The 18,862-nt window shown below is 63.5% G+C and overlaps 2 protein-coding genes across 6 annotated transcripts; one reads left to right on the plus strand and one right to left on the minus strand.

The window, feature by feature from the left end:
- On the minus strand, positions 1-4,166 carry HPCAL4 (hippocalcin like 4). The gene is made up of 4 exons (XM_075773989.1): positions 4,040-4,166; positions 2,075-2,244; positions 1,716-1,931; positions 1-1,440 (listed from the first exon to the last, which is right to left on the minus strand). The coding sequence occupies exons 2-4, from the start codon at positions 2,234-2,236 to the stop codon at positions 1,243-1,245; spliced, it is 576 nt and encodes a 191-aa protein (XP_075630104.1). The 5' UTR covers positions 2,237-2,244; positions 4,040-4,166; the 3' UTR covers positions 1-1,242.
- A 3,553-nt stretch (positions 4,167-7,719) lies between these two features.
- LOC104630011 (CYFIP-related Rac1 interactor A) lies at positions 7,720-15,824 on the plus strand. 5 transcript variants are annotated; one of them, XM_075773704.1, is made up of 13 exons: positions 7,720-7,908; positions 10,679-10,763; positions 11,299-11,379; positions 12,685-12,764; positions 13,272-13,393; positions 13,471-13,576; positions 13,754-13,890; positions 14,072-14,149; positions 14,273-14,389; positions 14,500-14,579; positions 14,668-14,794; positions 15,013-15,083; positions 15,200-15,824. In XM_075773704.1, exons 4-13 carry the CDS (start codon positions 12,692-12,694, stop codon positions 15,261-15,263), a joined length of 975 nt encoding a protein of 324 aa, XP_075629819.1. In that variant the 5' UTR covers positions 7,720-7,908; positions 10,679-10,763; positions 11,299-11,379; positions 12,685-12,691; the 3' UTR covers positions 15,264-15,824. The 5 variants fall into 5 exon arrangements, with proteins under 5 accessions (XP_075629819.1, XP_075629821.1, XP_075629820.1 ...); XM_075773706.1 differs by lacking the exon at positions 12,685-12,764; XM_075773705.1 differs by lacking the exon at positions 11,299-11,379.
- Positions 15,825-18,862: the final 3,038 nt, after the last annotated feature.

An 18,862-nucleotide genomic window follows, 5' to 3' on the forward strand; every position in this document is an offset into this window, starting at 1 on the left:
CATGTGGGACAGTTTATTTTTCCATTAAAAAAAAAATAGATAACAACTTCACCATCTCCTAACAGATATTACAATCATCAACACCACAACGTACAGACTAAATACCGATCTGTCACAATATTCCTGTCCTGGAGCAGGAGGGATGGAGGCAGCAGGCTGGGATGGGGGGTGGAAGGAGACAGAAATGTTTCTTGTGGCCTCAGAGCCTTGCCAGGAGGCTCAGCAGGTACAGAACCCAGCCACACCTCTCCACAGCCCCAACCCAGGACCCACCGAGTTCCCACAGTAGTGCCACACACCAGGACATGTCTTTGACATCCACAGTCGTGACCTTGCCCCAGGGCAGCCCACAGAGGAGTCTGGAAGCCCCTGCCTTTTATTTGGACCCAAGGCATCACCTCAATATCCAGGAGAGTCAGAAACTCCACAAAGCATCCAAGATGCTGCTGGGGCAGTTGTGGACGTCACCCACTTGCTCTGCCAGCTCACACAGGTGATGGGGTGGAAGGTGGCTTCTGGGATCAGACACTGGCCACATCCAGGGGTGGCCTTGGACACTTCTTCTCTCCCCTAAAGTCCCCTGACCAGCCTTGGTTGTTCCCAGCAGGCAAAGCAGAGGTGGAAAAGCTAAAGCCAGGCAGAAGCCAAGGCAGCGAGCCCTCGGGGAGGGTACAGCACCCTGCCTGAGCTTCCCAGCACCCTGGGCCAGCCCTGGCCCCTCTGGGCAGCTTTGTAGGGAATTGCCAGTGAAGGAGAGACCAGGGCCAGGACTTGGGACTTTTCAGCCTCCCTGGAGACATCACAAGCGAGGGGGGGGGGAATCAGCAGAAAGGGGAAAGAGCTGGTTTCAGTTAGGATCAGGGAATGGGCCAGGCAGAACAGTGGGGGAAAGCAGGGAGGAGGCAGCAGGGGTGGGGGAGCAGTTGGCCTTGGGGAGCCAGGATGCTTGCCACCAGATGCAGGGAGTCCAGCTCCAGGATGGGAAAGGGTTGATTTGGGGGTAACCTCAAGCTGGCAATACCCAGAGCAGGCTCTACCCATCAAGGGAGAGCTACAGCCCATGGACTGTGGGCTGCTCAGGATGCAGCCAAGAGCAGAGGCAGGTGGGTAGCAGGAGGAATGGAGTGTGACTCGTGCCTGGGGCCAAGCGAGCACGGGGGGACTCAACAGTAATTAAGGATGGAAACCATCACAAGGAGCAGAGTTTGGCTACAGCCAGTCCAGCAATGAGCCCCCAGGGCTCTATTTCTGCATGTCACACTGCAGGAGGAGGACGATGGAGGGGTCGCTCTTTGCTGCCTCCTTGAACTCCTCCAGGGAGATCTGGTCATCCTTGTCCTTGTCCATCTTTGTGAAGATCTTGTCAACACGTTGCTGGGGCGTCAGCCCATCTTGGTTCATCCTCATCATGATCACAGTCCCCACCATCTTGTAAATGGCCTGGAGCAAGAAGAGAAGCAAAGTACTAGAGAGGGAATGTTGGATGAACAGAAGGTCCCAGGACAAGGCAGGGGACAGGATTGCTGCTCTGCTGGGACCCAGTTAGCTGCTGGCATGAGCTATGCTGCTGCACGGCTACAATCAGGTGCACACCAGGTACCTTTCAGACAAGGCTCTGGGCAGGAAAACTCATTCCTTGGTGCCAGAAGGGACCCAATAGCTGTGAAAAGCCTGGAAAAAAGCAAGTTACACTTGCTGATTTTAAGCATCAGTACCTCAATGATCTCCAGCATCTCTAAGCGTGTGATCTTCCCATCCCCATCCAGGTCGTACATCTCAAAGGCCCAGTTGAGCTTCTGCTCAAAGGTGCCCCTGGAGGTGACAGACAGGGCACAGATGAACTCCCTGAAGTCGATGGTCCCATCACCATTCTTGTCAAAGGTGCGGAAAGCGTGCTGGGCAAACTTGGAGGCATCTCCGTAGGGGAAGAACTGCAGGGAGGAGAGAAGAGAGAGATCCAAATGGGGAGGGGGAGCTCGGCGTGGAGGCTGCACCCAAAGCAGCACCCTTGCCCCAGCAGGAGCAGGGTGCTCCAGCCCTGCAGGCAGCACTCGAGCCCTCAGCTGGAACCCACCTTGATGTAGAGCTGCTGGAATTCCTCCAGGTTGAGGATGCCAGTGGGACAGTCCTTGAGGAAGCCCTTGTACCACTGCTTCAGCTCCTGCTCACTGAATTCTGTGCTCCTCACCAGGTCATCCAGCATCTCTGGGGCCAGCTTGCTGCTGTGCTTGCCCATGGCTGGCCCTGGGAGGGAAAATACACAGGTCCTACACACCAGGCACAAGGAGGGCTGGTGCTCCCCGGCCCTCCTCCACCCCAGCAGCTGGCCAACTCCACTTGCTTCTTCCCACACTAGAGCTGATGAGCGTCTGTGCACCGTCAAATGCTGGGACAGTGACAGTGACTGTGGCACTGAGGACAGGCGCAATGCTTGTGCTCAGCTGTGGCCCTTGCTGCTGGAGAAGTGCAGGAGCTGGCCTTGGGGCAGCCCACCAATGCAGCCAGCAGCATCACCTTCAGTCCCCTCCATCTCCTAGGCTGGCTCCCTTTGTGCTGCAGAAAAACACTCAAAAAGCAACCAAAGACCCAGAACTCGCTTTACTAGACCATGATATCCAGCTGCCCTCTGTAAGGATGGGACAAAAGAGGCAACACAAGTCTGCCATTAAAGCAGGGAAAAACCTCACCAGCACCATCTGACTTGCAGCATCCAGCCAGAAACAGCAATGCCCAACCCGCTCCTGGCTAGCCCTTGGTGAGGATGGGGTCTGTGACCAGGCACCTCTCTGCCGCAGGGCTGCCCGCAGCCCAGTGCGCTGGAGTGCTGGCAAGCCCGCGGCTGCGTGGGCAGGACGCAGAGCTGCTCTGATACACGCCGTGCCCGTTCCCACGCAGCCTTGGCTGCCAGCGCCGCTCAGCCCGAGCGGCAGATGGTTTGCTGAGAGCTCCTGGAGCTTCTCGCTCCATAAAGTTGAGTAGAAGTTCACCTGGAGCCCAACAGAGCACCATCTCCTTTCCAAGCATCTGATTTCCTGGCCATGTGGGCTTGGGGGACATTGGGGTACCCTGGGATGGGCGCAAGCCTCCCCCTGCCGCAACGTGGGGCTCCTCATGCTCCCAGCCAGCCCCGCTCCCAGCTAACCCCACAGGCAGAGGCTGCTTCCTGCCCCATCATCCCACGAGCATCTGTCACCGTCTGCCACGGCGGCACTTAACCCACCACCCCTCGGCAGCCAGAGCCGAGGAAACATCCGGACGCCCACGAAGCACGACACTTCCCCAGCAATCCTAAGCTCAGCTGCGGAGCTACATGAGCCCTCCTGGCACCGCAGCCTGGCTCTGACCGACAGGGAGCAATTAATCCCCACCATGTGCCATGCTCGTGTCCTCCTGCATCTCCCATCAGCCGTGCTGGCAGGTGGATGGAACCTCTCACCTTTGCTAGAATCACCACACATTATCCTGCAAGTGAAGCCCTCAAAGAGGCCGGGACACAAGAAGAGTCTTCCTCAGTCCATAGACCTCAAGTCCCTTTTCTGACCAGGGCCCACCAGAGGCCATACCAGGGCAGGGGACAACAGGGACAGCTGCTGGGGCCAGCAGCCAGAAGGGCCATCACACACTTGACACAAACCACTCATCTCAAAGCACCAATATCATCATCAGTCACTGGCTGCTGGTCCCAAACCAGGACAGAGGCAGGTGGCCACAGGTCATCCCCCCCCGGATCTGCACCCTGGGCAGTGCAGGGCACCCAGCTCCCAGCAGCACCCTGACAGCCCAGCACCCTGGGAGGGAGCAGGACCCAGCCCCAGGGGATGGATGGGGCGGCCGGGCTGAGGGCAGCAGCCCTCGGGGGTGCGGGGGCTGCTCTGCCCACCTGGGGGGACGCAGCTCCCGGGCACTGGCCCTGACACCCGCTGGAACCGACTCCCGAGGACAAGGCAGCTCCGCGCCAGGGAACCGGGTCCCGGCGGGGGGAAACCTGTCCCAGCCCCGGAGCGGGGTGGGGGGCACCTCCGGCCCCGACGGCCCTTACCTGTCGTATGGCGCGGGCGGGCGGCGGCTCGGCGGAGCCGGGCTGGGCGCGGTGCCGGTACCGGAGGGGCCACGGTCCAGCCCGCCGGCTCTGCCCCCGCCGCTCCCGCCCCTCTTGTAGCCGCAGGCCGCCCGCCCCCCCGGCGGCAACGTTAGCCCATTGGCTGGGAGTACTGTCAATCAACCGGGAGGGGCCGCGGGGGAGAGATGTGAGGTGGGATACTGGGGGGGGTACTGGGATGCTGGGAGGGAAACTGGGGCTGGGACCCTGGGGGATGCTGGAGGGGAGGGTGGAGGGGATGCTGGGACCGGGATGGGGGGTGGTACCAGGTTGCAGGGGGGATGCTGGCGGTGGGATGCGGGGGGTGCTGGGTTCAGCACCAGGGACGCTGCCGGTCCTGCCCGCCTGGAGGTGCCTGTGTGGTCCCCAGCCTTGAGCAGACCCCCCTGCTCTCCCTGCCCCTGCCCCTCCTGTCGCTGTCTGTTGCTACTTCTCTACTTCCTCCTCTTCCTCACTCTGCCCCACTCACCTGGCTCTGGCTCCTGTCCTTGGTAGTGGCTCATCCCAAAACACCCCTAAGTCCCCTTCCCTTGGTGTGCTTCAGGGCTGGCAGGGGCCAGCAGAGACCACGCTGCCTGCATCCCCCTGCCAGGCACCCAGCGAAGGGCCCTGCGCTGCCTGCACTGAGGGAACACCAGGACACAGCTCAGTCCTCCTTGCTGGACAGAGCTGCAGCTGAAGCACAGAGGGGAAAGGGCTGAGAAAACTGCTCTGATTTCCAGAACCAAATGGAGTGTTTCCATGGCAATTGCTGGTGGCTCTTCCCTCTGACCTTGGCCATCCTGCTGTGATCACAGTGCCACCAGGCCCACCCGCAGTAGCCCCTCTGCAGCTGGTGGCCACTGAGCCCGTATGAAGTCTCCATCCAGCCAGGGCTGGTCCCCATCCCAGTCCCCAGTGGGGTTATGGGGTGCCATGGGTGCTCTGCCCTTCCCCATGGCTCAGCATCCCCTGGCCCAGCCCTGCTCTCAGGTGTGCCCACGCTCACTGTGGAGGTGACTGCATGAAGCTGCAGAAACTGCCCCAACCAGAGGTAGGAGAGGGCTGGTTTACAAAAACACACAAATATTTGCACCTGTGTGTATGCAGTGCGGCTGCAGGGATCCATCAGCCACCCACCCTGGGGCAGGAGGGCTGGGACCCCCTAAAGCCAGACATGGCATCCCTGCACTGTGCCCCTATCTGGGGCTGGATCCCCACCCAAGGTGGGGTGATTCACCCCCGCGGCTTTCAGGCCACTCCAGCAGCCTCTGCCGGGCGCTGGGCGCATGGTTCTATCTGGCCCCAAAGCCTCTCCACAAGCCTCCCGGAGAGCGTGGGGGGACAAACCCACACACACCCCCCACCCTGTGCCGGCTGGGCAACCTGCTGCCAGTTCTCACATACTTAAGTGGAGAAGACATCAATTAGCACCACTGCAAACTGCCTGCGTGCAGGGTGCGCAGGGGGACTGAAAAATTAATGAGGGCTTAATTGATGCAGCATGGCTGCCAGGGCTGAGACCGGCACAGCTCAGCTCAGAGGACAGGGTGTACTGAAGGGACATGGGGCGGCTGGAAGACCCGGGGACCACCAGGCTGGGGTGTGACAGGGACACCCTGGGGACAGGGAATGGGGACAAGGACAGCTGTGGGGTACTGGGGTGTCCGCACTTTTGGAGCTGCGACACCCTGAGTCCTGGTGCTGGGGAGATTCCCCGGGCTCATGCAGGGCTGGTGGCATCAGTGGCCCTGAGCGCGTGGGCTGGAGCACCCGGCTAAGCCCAACACCCAGATCAGGGCACCCCAAGCCCTAACATAAGCCCAGGCTCAGCTGAGACATTGGCCCCAGGATTGCAGGGGGGGCAGCAGGCTATCCGGGGGACCCGGCTCTGCAGGCAGTGCTGGCTCCCTGGCAGCCTTCTGCTCCCCACTCCCGCAGCAGTATCACCCCAGCTCCTGGCCCTGGGGTCCCCGGGGTGCAGAGCTGCCAGGGCCTCACCCGTTCCTAAAAACTTTGTTATCCGGCGGCGCTGCCGAATGCAAAGGGCTGCAGCTTCCCCCAGCGGCTACGGGCTGCACCAGCACGGCTTGGGGGGCAGTGACCAAACCGGGGGGGGAGCGCAGCCACAGCACCCCGCTGCCCTGGGCCGCTGCAGCAGGATCAGCCCCCCAAACTGCTGGGAGCCGTGGGGAGCGGCAGTCACCGCTCGGGACGCTCTCCCCGGCCTCCCGACAGCCCTTGTCCTGCCTGCTGCCAGATCACCCGGCTGTGACACCAGCCGTGCTCGGGGTGCCGGTGGCACAGCCAGCCCCTCTGTGCACCCCACGCTCTTCTCCTCATGACACAGTCCTGGCAGGACCCATCACCCCGGGTGGGATCAGCTGGGCAGGGCTGGGGACCGGAACGGACAGCGTCCCTTCGGGACAGGGCACACCACTCACGGCCAGTGCAACCCCAGAAAATCCCCCGTTCTCCAGTGACGCGCTGGGCAGCAGCCACATGGCCCGAGCACGGTGGGCCATGGGCACACGCTGGGACATCAGGATGGGCTCTGGGTGGCTTCTCCCTTGGCACAGCCCCTCTGTGGATGGCACATCCACAAGTACACGTGCCCAAGGGGAACCCAGTGCCAGCCCCGCTGTGGGCAGCGTTGGGGGTTGAGCTGTGGTTTGCAGAGCGTTTTGGAGCAAAATGGGGATTTCTCGCTTCCTCGCTCATTTCTTCCGCCACTCCCTCCCTTCGGGCTGTGTACCCCCACCACCGGCCTCAGCCTTCCCCCAGCCGCTCGCCATCCTGGAGCAGGTCCCTTCCCTGCCCGCTGTGCCCCAGGGCCAAGGTTTGGTGCCGGGTGCCCTGGCCAGCATTGGGGGGTGTAGGGTGGGCACCCACGCTGTGCTTTGCTGTGCAGAAATGCCCTTGTAAAGGAGCAAGGAGCTGCTGTCACCAGCAGTGGAGAATGCACCACGTCCCTGGGGGGCACCTCTGGGTCCTTCTGGGCAAACCGGACCTGGGGTCACCACAACACTGGGGGTCCCACTTGACGTCCCTACCACGATGCTCAGCACTGGCCTGGGAAAAGGACGTGCAGGGTAAAAAAGCAGAAATACTCCAATTTTGGGGTTCCTCGCCTGCTTCCCACCTCCCTGGTCAGAGCATCGCCCTGTGGGAACAGCTCCGTGCTGGAAAACACTGTCCAAACCCCTCCTGGCCCTGGGCAGGGGGAGCCGAGGGGGAACGGCTGGCGTTGCCTTGCCAAAATGGGGTTCCCAGGGCACGCGTTTGGTTTGGCCCCGTGGCAGTGGCACCGGGTGGGTTTGGTGGCTGTCCCCCTCCCCGGAGAGGGGGGCCAGGGGGAAGCAGTGCTGTTCATGGGCTGGGGCAGGAGCAAAGGAGAATTTGAATTTGGGGCTTCCCTCCCCTTGCTCAGGGTGGGTAGCCAGGCTGAGCCGGGCTGGCTCTGCCAGAGCGGGGCAGCGGGCAGGGGGGGCAGGCACCCGGTGGGTGTCATCCATCCCTCAAAACCAGGGAGCAGCACCCCAGCGGGACCCAGGCCCCTCACCCGGGCAGGCTGCAGAGGTTTTCCGGCCGGCACGCAGGGGGTTAAGCATCCCTGTCTCCCTCACACTTGAGACGTCACCGTCACCAGTGGCGTGGGGAGGGGGGGGCCGAGGGGCTATGGTGGTCTTTGTGGTGCATTCGGCAGCTGGCGCAGGGCGGCTCACGCAGGCGGCGGGCGGCTCTTCCCCGACACCCCGCGCTCTGGCAGCATCCGCAGACAACCGGCAGTGGCCACCGCCTGCCCACGCCGCAAGATCCCCACCGCCACGGTGAGCAAGGGCCGCCATGGGGGATGGGGACAGGGGTGCCACCAGGCCTGAGAGCAGGGTGGGGGGCGGTGGAAGCAGCTGGCTGCCTCCCTTGGGGACCCAAAAACGGTAGCGGCCCCTCTCAGGGGGGCCCTGTTCTCCCTTTGCACCCCCAGCCCAGTGCATCCAACACTTGCTGGGTGTCCCCAGGAGTGGGGGTGATGGGGTGGGTGCAGCTTCCCCCCTCCTCCCCCCATGGGATGCTGCAGCCCCAAGGTGGCCCTGGGTGGGTGCAGAGGCAATGGCTGGGTGCTCACCCGCGCCGGCTGGGTGCTGCGGCTCAGCTCCCTGGCAGCCCTGCGGTAAATCCTGCTACTCGCCCGCAGCCGCAGCAAGGCAGAGGGGAGACCCCCGGCACCCCGCCGGCCCCGCTTGGGGGGGACCCAGCCCCTTGTGGGGGGGATTCATGCCTCCCTCCAGCCAGGGAGGTCACCAGACTGGGGGGGGTGACAGCCCCAGGAAGCCCCAACCCCACCCTGGGCAGTGCCGGGGGGTGCCCTCACTCATCCTGGGGCAGGATCTGGCCCTGGCACCCAGGTTCCCGGGATAAGGTGCCCCCATGAAAAATCCTCCAGGCACCGCACATCCGATCCTGCCACGGCTGCGGCGGTGACAGGGCAGCCGTGGGTGGGGGGCAGCGGCAGGAGGGGCTCAGCAGTGGCGGTGAGCACCAGCTCAGGCACCCAGTGGGTAAGGGGGGGGGCACGGGGTGCAAAGCTGAGCCAAGGGGAAGGGGGACCCAGCCTGCGGCTGGGGGGTGCGGCGCTGCACCAGGCTGCGGTGCCCACAGCAATACTGCACTGGCAGCAAAGGGGCACAGCCCCAAAACGGCCCCAGGTGACATGGGGATGGCCTGATCCGAGGGCACTGCTGCCCCCTTGGCATGGCCAGGCTGGGCACCGCCGGCTGGAGGGAGCGATGCTCCTGGGTGCAGGATTTGGCCCTGCCTGAAGCAGGAAGGGCGGTTTCACCCTTTCGGCTGGGATGTCCCCATGGAGGTGACAACAGCCATGGGGTCCCCATGGGGCAGGATGCTCAGGGGAAGAGGGGAGAGGTGGTGGAGCAGGGAGAGGAGCAGGTACCGGAGCAGGGCTGGGGCACAGGGAGGGACAAAACCCAGGGCCACCTCGGGTGTGGCTGGGGGGGGGACCCCGCTGCCTCCAGCCCCGTGCCCCTCACAGGCAGCACTCCTCCAGCAGCGCACCCCTGTGCAAGAGCAGTCCCAGCATGGGGTGTCTTTCCTGGCGTGCGTGATTTGGGGTGCGTGATTCCCCTGGTTTGGTGTTGCAGTGATGGGCAACCCACAATGGAGGGAGCCCCTTGCTCTCCTTGAAAGCCACCCAAGAATGTGCTGTGGCCCCCAGGGCCAAGGGCCACCATGGGGTGTAGGTACCTGGGCCAAGAAAGCGGTGCCAATCGGCATCGAACCCCGAGCAGAGCCACCCTGCCAGGCCAGGGGGCTGCAGCAATCCCTGTCTTCCCACCCAGCACCGATGCCCCCCGTACCATGGCTCAGGCCTCGTGCCAGGGCACCCCCACGCTGGGGACCACGGGGATGCGTCTGCGTCCCCTCCCTGGGCACAGGCAGAGTTCAGCAGTGACAAACCCCAGCCCCAAGTCACCCATCAAGGACAACCATGGCACAGGCATGAGGATGCCCACACACTGATCATAGCGTTTATGGAAATCCCTGAGCAGAGCGGGTGTGAGTCTCCCACCTGGCCGGCTGCCTGGGGCACCGCATGGCCCCTCCAGTACCACCCCACATGGCCCAGCACCCCTCCAAAACACCCCAGCACCCAGTGGGATGAACCCCAGGGTCGCTGCACCAGGGCAGCCCTGGGCATCTTTATGCCCTACTGTGGGGTACAAGCACCCACCACACGTGGGGAAACCGAGGCAGGGATGTGTGGTGGGGAACCTGGGTGCCCTGGCTCCTCCAAAGCAGCTTGCGTTTCAGCATCAAGCTGGTGCATCCCATGGAGCCCCAGTGTAAAGCAACTGCTTACCGGGCCCAGGAGGAAAAGGAGGAGGAGGAAGACAGAGCCATTGCTGTTGATGCCAAAGGACTGCACCAGGGCTGAGCGGGGAAGCACTGGGCTGGGGGGCAGCAACCCCATCCCTCCCTACTGCTGCTGCCTCCTCCAGCTGTCCCTCTCCCCTCCCCAGCCATGTTAATTAAACCCAAGCGCTTAATTACAACCTACTGAATCCCATGGCTGCTTCTCAGAGCCCACTAACACTATGGGGCCAGCCCAGACCCCCCCCATCCCCGTAGGATACGTGGGGGATGGGGGAACCAGGGGGCTGCAGGATTTGGGTTGCAGCTCATCTGTGACATAAAGGGATCTTCATGCAACACATGGAAAAGAGCAAACCCAGCCAGCGGCACAGGGAAAGTCATTCCGGGGGTCTTGGCCTCCCCGAGGAGGATAGGGACAGATGGCTTGGCCCCGGGGTTGTCCCCGAGCTCGCGGGTCCCCCAAGGAGTGCGGAGGCAAGGGGATGCTCAGCCGGTGCCTGGCAAGCTCCCAGTGACACCGGCTGTTGGCAATAAAAAAATAATTGAGGCAAATAAGGTGAAGGCCGGTGTTGGCACATGGGGCTGCAAGCTGGGGCAGGGGGACCCAGCATCCGGCCGTGCTTCCCCACCTGGTCACCCACCGGTGGGTCCCCGGGGCAGAGAGGTGCCCAGCGGAGAGGCCTGACCCTCTCGCCCTCCTGCCCGCAGGTCCCTGCTGGCCCATGAAGTGATTCAGGTGGGTGGCACAGCCCCTGCTCCTGCCGTAGCTGCCGCCGCCGCACCGGGCACAGAGGTAAGGACCCAGGGCCATGGTCGTGGGGCGGGTGGGATGCTCCGGTGCGGGCACCAGGACCCCCAAACCAGGTCTGTGGGGCAGAAATCCCAACTGGGGTCTTTCCTTGTCCATGGGGGATGCCCAGCCCCATCACCCGGGGGAACTGGCACCACCCCACAGGGGTCTCCTGGGGCAGCCCCCCATCCCCTGGCTGAGCACGGGGGGGCTGGGGAACCGGGGTGCCTTGGGGGAGGTGGTGCAGCCAGAGGCGCCCACAGGAAGCACAGTGCTTGCAAACCCACGCCCCGCTTCCCTCCCCGCCTCAGCAAACGGCAGCAGCAGAAGTGCTGGGGAGAGCCGCCAAGTTTCGGCGAATGCTCACACCCGCACACCCCAGCTGGGAGGGTGCGGGCTGGGGACGGCAGGGCCACGGGGTGCAGAGCCTGGCAGGACGGGTGCAGGTAGGTGCCACAGCAGCGGGGGCTCGGGCATGCTGGGGTGTCCGGCCGGCGGCGCCGGTGCTGTTCCACTCTGTTCTGTTTCTCTCGCTCAGGTCTGCTGGCCATGGGCAACCTGATAAAGGTATTGGGCAAAGATTTAGAAAACTGTCCTCATTTTTTCCTGGATTTTGAAAGTAAGTCCCGTGAGCAGGGTGGGCGCGGGGAGGGGGCCGGGGCTGCCGCCACGACTGCTCTCTGGAAGACGGGGACAGGCGCCATGTCCCTAAGCAGCCCTGTGTCCCCAGGCACCTCGGGGCAGCCCCCCACACATCCCATGAAGGGCTGAATGGGGCAGGGGAGCGGGACCCCGAGAAATGCCCCATCCCGGAAAGCACGGGGAGATGTCCCTGGCCAAGTGGCAGGGATGCAGGATGATGTGTCCTGGCAGCAGGACCTGGCCCATGAGGACCTCAGACACATGTCCGCTTTTGTTAGAGTCAATGGCATCAGGTGGCCGTGCGGCACGTCTCCTGCCACCGCCACGGTGGAGACAGCCCGGAGGCTGGGGATGCCAGGGAATGAGGAGGGAAGGATCCGTGCCTCCTGCCTTGCTGGGAGGGGCAGCGCAGTGATCGCAGCCTGCGTCCGAGGGATGGGAATGGGGACCCTGGTCCAGCCCTGGGGATGTGCCCCAGCTTCCCGCTGGCCTGGGCTAACTGGGGCAGGAGCATGGCTCATGGACCTCCCAAGCTGGACATGTACGGGAGATGGTGGCCACCACAGCAGGGTGTCAGACCCGGCACAGCCCCATGGCCTCACCTTCTTCCTTCTCCCCCTCTTCCTCCCGGGGCACAGCTCAGAGCAAGACTGAGGGGGGTAAAAATAGTGCAGCAGCAACCGCTCGCCCCAGCGGGGAGAGACCACACGCAGCTCACTGCACTGCCTCCGGTACCGGCACATCCCAAAATAGCTGGGGTTGGGGTGTGGGGCTGGGGTCACGCAGCCACCCCACTCCCACAGCAGGGGACCTCCCAGCTCCTCGTGGGTCCTTTGCAGCAGCACAACCTTCGCCTGCCTCCAGCCCCCTCCGCAGCCCCCAGGTATGGGGCTGTGGGGCCTCCCCAGGACCCCCAATTTCAGGGCTGGCCCTGCAGCTAGAGGGGGGGACGCCCATAGCCAAGACTTTGGGGACTCAGTCACCGCTTCGCCCTCCTTGCTGGAGCCCGGCGGCTCTCTCCTTCCTTCGCTCCTTCCTCTCCATCACCCCATCCGCCAGCGCTCATCACCATCAAGGGTGGGGAAGAGGCTGCAGCCTGGGGCTGGGAGCAGCCGCGGGGTCACCGACAGCGACAGCTGGCTGGGAGCTCCTCGAGCCCCCGTGGAGCAACGGGGGGAGGACAGGGGCTCTGGCTGCCGCCGGCCGCTCCCACAGCCCAGCACCTCTTCCCCGAGCACCACCTCACCATCATGCTTTTTTCCTCTTGTTTCTTCTCTTGCAGGTTTCACATGGGGAACCTTCTTAAAGTGTTGACTTATAACGAACTTGACCAAGGCCCTAATTTTTTCCTTGACTTTGAAAGTGAGATGGGATTTTTATTTTCCTTTTTTGTTTCGTACTTATTCTGAGTTCCACATCCACGCCATTTTGAGTTCTCGTACCCATCGCCCATCGCATCGCGCCCATCCCAGACATCGTCCCCCCACCTTCGCCGTCCGGGGGTCTCCCCGGGGAGGGGGGACCGCGGCCACCAGGGCAGACCCATGGCCGGGGGCTATCGTTCCGCACCTCTTCCCAGGGGCATTTTGCAGCCCGTTGGGGCCAGCCCAGGGCTGGGGGCTGCTCGGGGACCCCCGTGAGCAGGACCGTGGTCACAGGGCAACCAGGACATACCCCCACCTGCCCCTCCTCTGCGGCTTGGCTCAAGCTCGGGCAAGGAGACGGACCGGGGGGAGAAACCCGGCAGCAAGGGCTGTGGGCTGGCGGGAGAGCTGTGGGTTGGGGTGCTGGCCCCCTGCTCCGGCTCTCGCCGCCCAGGGCCCCGCTCAGAGCCCTCCGGGTTTCTCTCCCCGGGGCACTGCCCTGCAGATGCGCAGCCGACGGAGGCTGAGACGGCGGTGTGGAACCAGGTGAACGCCGTGCTGGAGGAGGCGCAGGCCATCCTGGCCGAGCTGCAGTCCTACACGGGTGCTGGGCAGGAGATCCGAGAGGTGGGTGCAGCCCTGGCACCCGCTGCCCACCCACCCACCATGGCTTGGGGCAACTGCTGGTGCTCTCCCCGCCACAGGCCATCCAAAACCCCGGGGACCTGCGGCTGCAGGAGAGAGCCTGGAGCGCCGTCTGCCCCCTCGTTGCCAAGCTGAAACGCTTCTATGAGTTCTCCCTGCGGCTGGGTGAGTGCCCCAAGCCCCCGACCCCTTCCCCGCATCCCCTTGTTGCATCCCACATCCCTCCCTGGATGCAAGGATGGGGCAGGTTGGGGGGAGCCCTGGCCATGGCGCAGATGCCGTGCTGCCCCGTGCCTCAGTTTCCCCAGCCGGGGATGGAGACCAGCAGTGCTTCGTCCCCAGAGAACGCCCTGCGGAGCCTGCTGGAGGCCCTCACCAGCCCCCCGTACGCCCCAACCCAGCACCTCGAGCGGGAGCAAGCCTTGGCCAAGCAGTTTGCCGAGATCCTCCACTTCACCCTCAGCTTCGATGAGCTCAAGGTACCTCCCCATGCCCCACCGGCTAGGATGAGGGCTGGGGGGGCCCACAGGATCCCCACACTGGGACCGTGCAAAAGCTGTGAGCCAGCACAGTCCCTTGGGACCCCCAAAGCTCGTCCTGAGCACACCAAGCTGGCCATGGCCCCCATCTCAGCCCCTAACACGGGACTCCCCTCCGCAGATGACCAACCCCGCCATCCAGAATGACTTCAGCTACTACAGAAGGACCATCAGCCGAAATCGCATTAACAACCTGCAGGTCAGAGGACAATGCCATCCCCCCCAGCGCCGGGATGGCCTCTCCTGGGGGGGGTCACAGGACTGGGCAGGGCTTGGGAGGGGGGTCGGCCACCCCAACCACCCCCATCATCCCACCCTGCAGCTGGACGCGGAGAGCGAGGTGAACAACGAGATGGCCAACAGGATGTCCCTCTTCTATGCCGAGGCCACGCCCATGCTCAAAACGCTCAGCAATGCCACCACCAAGTTTGTTTCAGAGGTGAGCAAGGCTGGGGGGGACCCTCAGGGCAGGGGGGAGCCCCCCTCCGGCTCTGGCACCATGTGGGGATCAGGAGGGGAAAACAGCAGCCAGGACCTGTTGGGTTTCAGAACAAGACTCTCCCGATCGAGGACACAACCGACTGCCTGAGCACCATGGCCTGTGTCTGCAGGGTGATGCTGGAGACCCCGTGAGTACCCCGCATGGGGGGGACACATCTCGGTGCTCAGGTCCCTCTGCCGCCCACCTGGGCTCAGCCAACCCCTCTCCTGGCACAGGGAGTACCGGAGTCGCTTCACCAACACTGAGACCCTCCTCTTCTGCATGCGGGTGATGGTTGGCGTCATCATCCTCTATGACCACGTCCACCCCGTGGGGGCCTTTGCCAAGACCTCCAAGATCGATGTGAGTGGCCATGGGGGGTCACAGCCATCCTGCTCATCCCAGTGCAGCTGTGATGCCTGGGGGTCCCTCTCCCTGGATGTCCCCTGTGGGGACATCTCTGAGCTGGTCCAGAGGGGAACTCATCCCCTCAGGCACCAAGGAGGAGGATGGGGAGGAAGGGGAGCAGCCCCCCATGGCACATCTGGGTGCTCATTGCCTCTCTCGCTCCCCCCCACCAGATGAAAGGCTGCATCAAAGTCTTGAAAGACCAGCCCTCAACCAGCACCGAAGGGCTCCTGAATGCACTGAGGTGAGCCAGGAGGCTGGGGGACACGGGGGGCACCTGGCATCCCCCACCGGTGCTGTGGGATGGTGGCGGCGGAGCGGGTTGGGGTGCTGCGGGGTGACCGTCCCCTCTCTGTCCAGGTACACCACTCGGCACCTCAATGATGACACCACGTCCAAACAGATCCGGGCCCTGCTGCAGTGAGCGCAGGGCGGCCGCCAGAGCCACCCCGACCTCACACACGTCACCGTGTCACCTACGCCCATGACCATATCGCTCATTTTGTACAGAGGGAAAAGGGACAATAAGAAATACGCAGAAATACAAAAAGAAAATCGAAAAGGCCCAAGGCCACCCCCAAACACGGTCCTGCTCCCCCTTCCCATCCCCCAAATCAGCACCCGATTACTGGACACAAGGTGGGGGTGGCACCATGGGGACATCGTGCTGGGGGTGCCGGGCAGGATGGACGCGGGCAGGGATGCGCCGATGGGGCTGGTGGCAGCGAGCACCCATGGCACAGGGGCACCTTGGAGCGGGGGGAAAGGGGCAGGCGTCGACCCTGTCCCCATCCTCATCCTCGAGCATCTGGCTGCAGAGGAGGAGGAATAAGCATCCCTGCAGATCTGCACTGACTCTGGTGGAAACGGCTCAGTCTCACTTGGTAGATTTTTAATATGAGCAATTAAATCTCCACTCACCTCTTCTTTTCTACATTTTTTTTTTGGGTGTGAAATAAAATGACATTTAATCTGTTTGTGGCCAGATCGGGGCCGTCTCTGCTGCGTCCCATCCTGCGCCGCGCTGGCTGGAGGCACCCAGACCACCGTGCCTGGCTTTTGTGGGTCCCGTCTGTGACACCCCAGGGACTGACCCCCCCACCCAGGGACCAGACTCCCCTCCGTGACGCCCTGGGAATCACCTCTCAGCCCCACAGTGACACTGCTGGTGACCAGGAGCTCCTGGAGGGACTACCAGGGTGACCCCCTCCCATGGTGGGGCCACCCCCCACACCCCCCAAGCCAGCCCATCTAGGGGACCCTCCTGCCCCAGTGCCCCAGCCGCTGCAGACTGGGAGGACTGGGAGGCTGCTGGAGGCCATGGCTGGCTGCCAGAGGGCCCGTGCCTTTGCCGGCAGATGGCCCTGTGGCACCGTGACAAAGCAGCCCCAGCGGCCCCCCTCGTGCCAGCCCCATTGTGGGGGGACCCACTCGACCTCGGCCCCCTACCCGCAGCCCCCCAAGCTCAGCGAGGCCCCGACGGGCACCCTGCAGCACGAGGCTCTGTGCCAGCCCTTGGCGGGGGCTGCATCACCCCCCCACGGGGACAGCCCAGGGCTCCCGCTGCCACGGCCACGCTCCAGGGGCACGGGGCCAAGTCCCCCAGGGTTTGGTGTCCCGCCAGCCGGACGGCGCTCTCCTTCCCGCGGCCTTTCCCGCCAGGCGGCCGCAGGCAGCTGCCAGCACTGCCAGCCCACCCCCCCCACCCCCCCGCTGTCCCTCATGGCCCCCTGCGCTGCCAGGGGACAATGGGCACCCCGTGTGTGGCACCAGCACCCCAGCGCCCTCCCTGGTGGCATGCCTGTGCCTCAGTTTCCCCACCTGTGCAATGGGTGACCACTGCTGCCTTGGGGGTGCGCTGGAGGGTACACGGGGAGGTTCCTCGCAGCCCCCTGGGCTCCAGACCCCCCCAGTGAATTGCTCAGGGTGCCAACACAGGGACACCCATCCTGCCCATCTGCCTGCTGCAGCCTGACTCAGCCCCCATGTCCCCAAACCTTCATAGGTACCCACCAGCCCCCTCCAGCCATGGCAGCCTCGGGGGCTCACGGGCAGCACAAGATGGGGATGAAGAAAGGGGAAGACCTGGCAGCCCCCAGCCCTTTAGATACTGGCATTTCCCAGGCCTGGTGCCAGGATCCAGCCACATACACCCAGGCTTTGCCGCCAAAGTCGCCAAACTCCCGCGCTGCGCGGGACACACGCTGTTGCACAACCTCGGCCAACAGCTCCTTTTATTTTTAGGCTCTTGCAACACGGCTTCCCTGCAGCCCGCCCGAAACGCCGCGGAGACACCAGATGGGCCACAGAATCTGAAACACCCTGCCCTGCTCCCAGCCCCAGCAGCTCTCAGAGCAACTCTGTGCACCAGCTGTGCCTCAGTTTCCCCGTTAGTTACCTTCACCCACCAGCCCTGTGACGGCAGCGGTGGCAGCCAACCCTGCTGACCCCAAGGGCTCCCTCTCGCTGAGCCAATCACCCAGGGCTTCATTAAATCTCCCTGGTGCTCCACAGCACAATGATCCCACCTAGAAGCTGAAGATACAGGACACAGCTTGGTTCAGTGGCTGCAGCTGCCGCATGTCTGCAGGAGCCACTGTCCCCAGGTGACACCATCCCCCAGACGGTGCCCAGCCCGTCCAAGGCACTGGCACAGGATTGTCCCCCGCAGTGTGGGAACTGGGGTGGGAAGAGCTGAGACAGTGTCACCACCCAGGACCTCTAGCAGGAGTTAAAGGACAGACAGACCCTTTAAACCTACCAGTGAACATGAGCACAGACCCCAGCTGGTCATCGGTGCCGGGCGAGATGGCAGCTGTGCCATGGGTCCCTGGTGCCGGCTGGCTCCTGGTGCAGAGCCCCAGCCCAGCCGCCCCAACATCCCTCCCTGGCCCCCCGCAGCGCTGCCTCTTCCTTACGAGGGGAGGGCTAAAGCCAAACGCATGCCACATCTGCGGCTTCAGCCCCACTGTCCCCACGCAGCACCCTGTGGGGAGAGCAGGCGGCACATCCCACCCCAGTGAAGGGCAGCACCGCACCGATGAGAAATTTCCAGCAGGATGAGCAAATCGAAGCATTTTACAGCCAAAACACGGTAAGAAAAGGGAACCAAAAAGTGGAGGAAACAGAAGCAAGCCCAAGTCCTCGAACATCAGGGACAGACATTGGACCTGAGATCAAAGGGGCTTTGGCTGCTTTGAGCTTGGGATGGCGGCCGCAAGCGAGAGCAGCGGGGCTCGGCCAGCCCAACCTTCCTGCACGGGCAGCAAGTCGGGGCCAAGCTCCATGTGGTGCCACGCTCAATGCGGTGCCACGGAAGGGTGAAGGCTGGAGACAGTAAGCGGTGGGGATGCAGACGGTGGGATGCTGCTCATCTACCTCCCGCTGCCAGAAGTGAGGATTGGGACACCACTGGCTGCCGTGACCCCTGCACTCCTCCCAAGGGTGTCCCCAACTCCGCCTGGCACCCAGCCCTGCCGGTGGCTGGGGACAGGAGCTCACCCCAGCGCCGTGCCAAAACAGCAGCGCCCAGGTGAAGGGACACCCCTGAGGACAGGCAGCACCACAGGGACGATGCCGTGGCAGCAAGGGCACGGGTCTCTTCAGGCTCAAGCCCTCCAGCTGCGACGCTCAGCCGGGCCAGGGCACCAAGGGCTGTAATTGATGACGAGCCAAGCCATGCCAGGCCCGTACTGTTTTCTAATCCCAGTGTAATTAATGACCTTATCTTTGGCCAAAGCCATTTAGATTAAGTGGCTGGTGTGATGGGCTTGGCGGCTCTGGCTGCACAGATGGAAGAGCTGCATTTGTCTGGGGATTAGCGGAGGGCAGATGGAGTGAAGTGCCATTCCCCATCCCCAAACCTCCGCACTGACAGCAGCCTGAAACCTGAGACCACAACAACTTTCTCAGCGAGCCCTGGCCGGACTGGAGAGCTACTTTGCATTGTTTGTCCCTTCTGCAGGGGGCCAGGGAGGTGGGCAGGGCCCGGAGCAACAGGAGCAGGAGCTAAAAAACATGTGC

Source organism: Balearica regulorum, chromosome 22, assembly GCF_011004875.1.
Source record: "Balearica regulorum gibbericeps isolate bBalReg1 chromosome 22, bBalReg1.pri, whole genome shotgun sequence".
In the NCBI taxonomy this organism is placed as follows: domain Eukaryota; kingdom Metazoa; phylum Chordata; class Aves; order Gruiformes; family Gruidae; genus Balearica; species Balearica regulorum.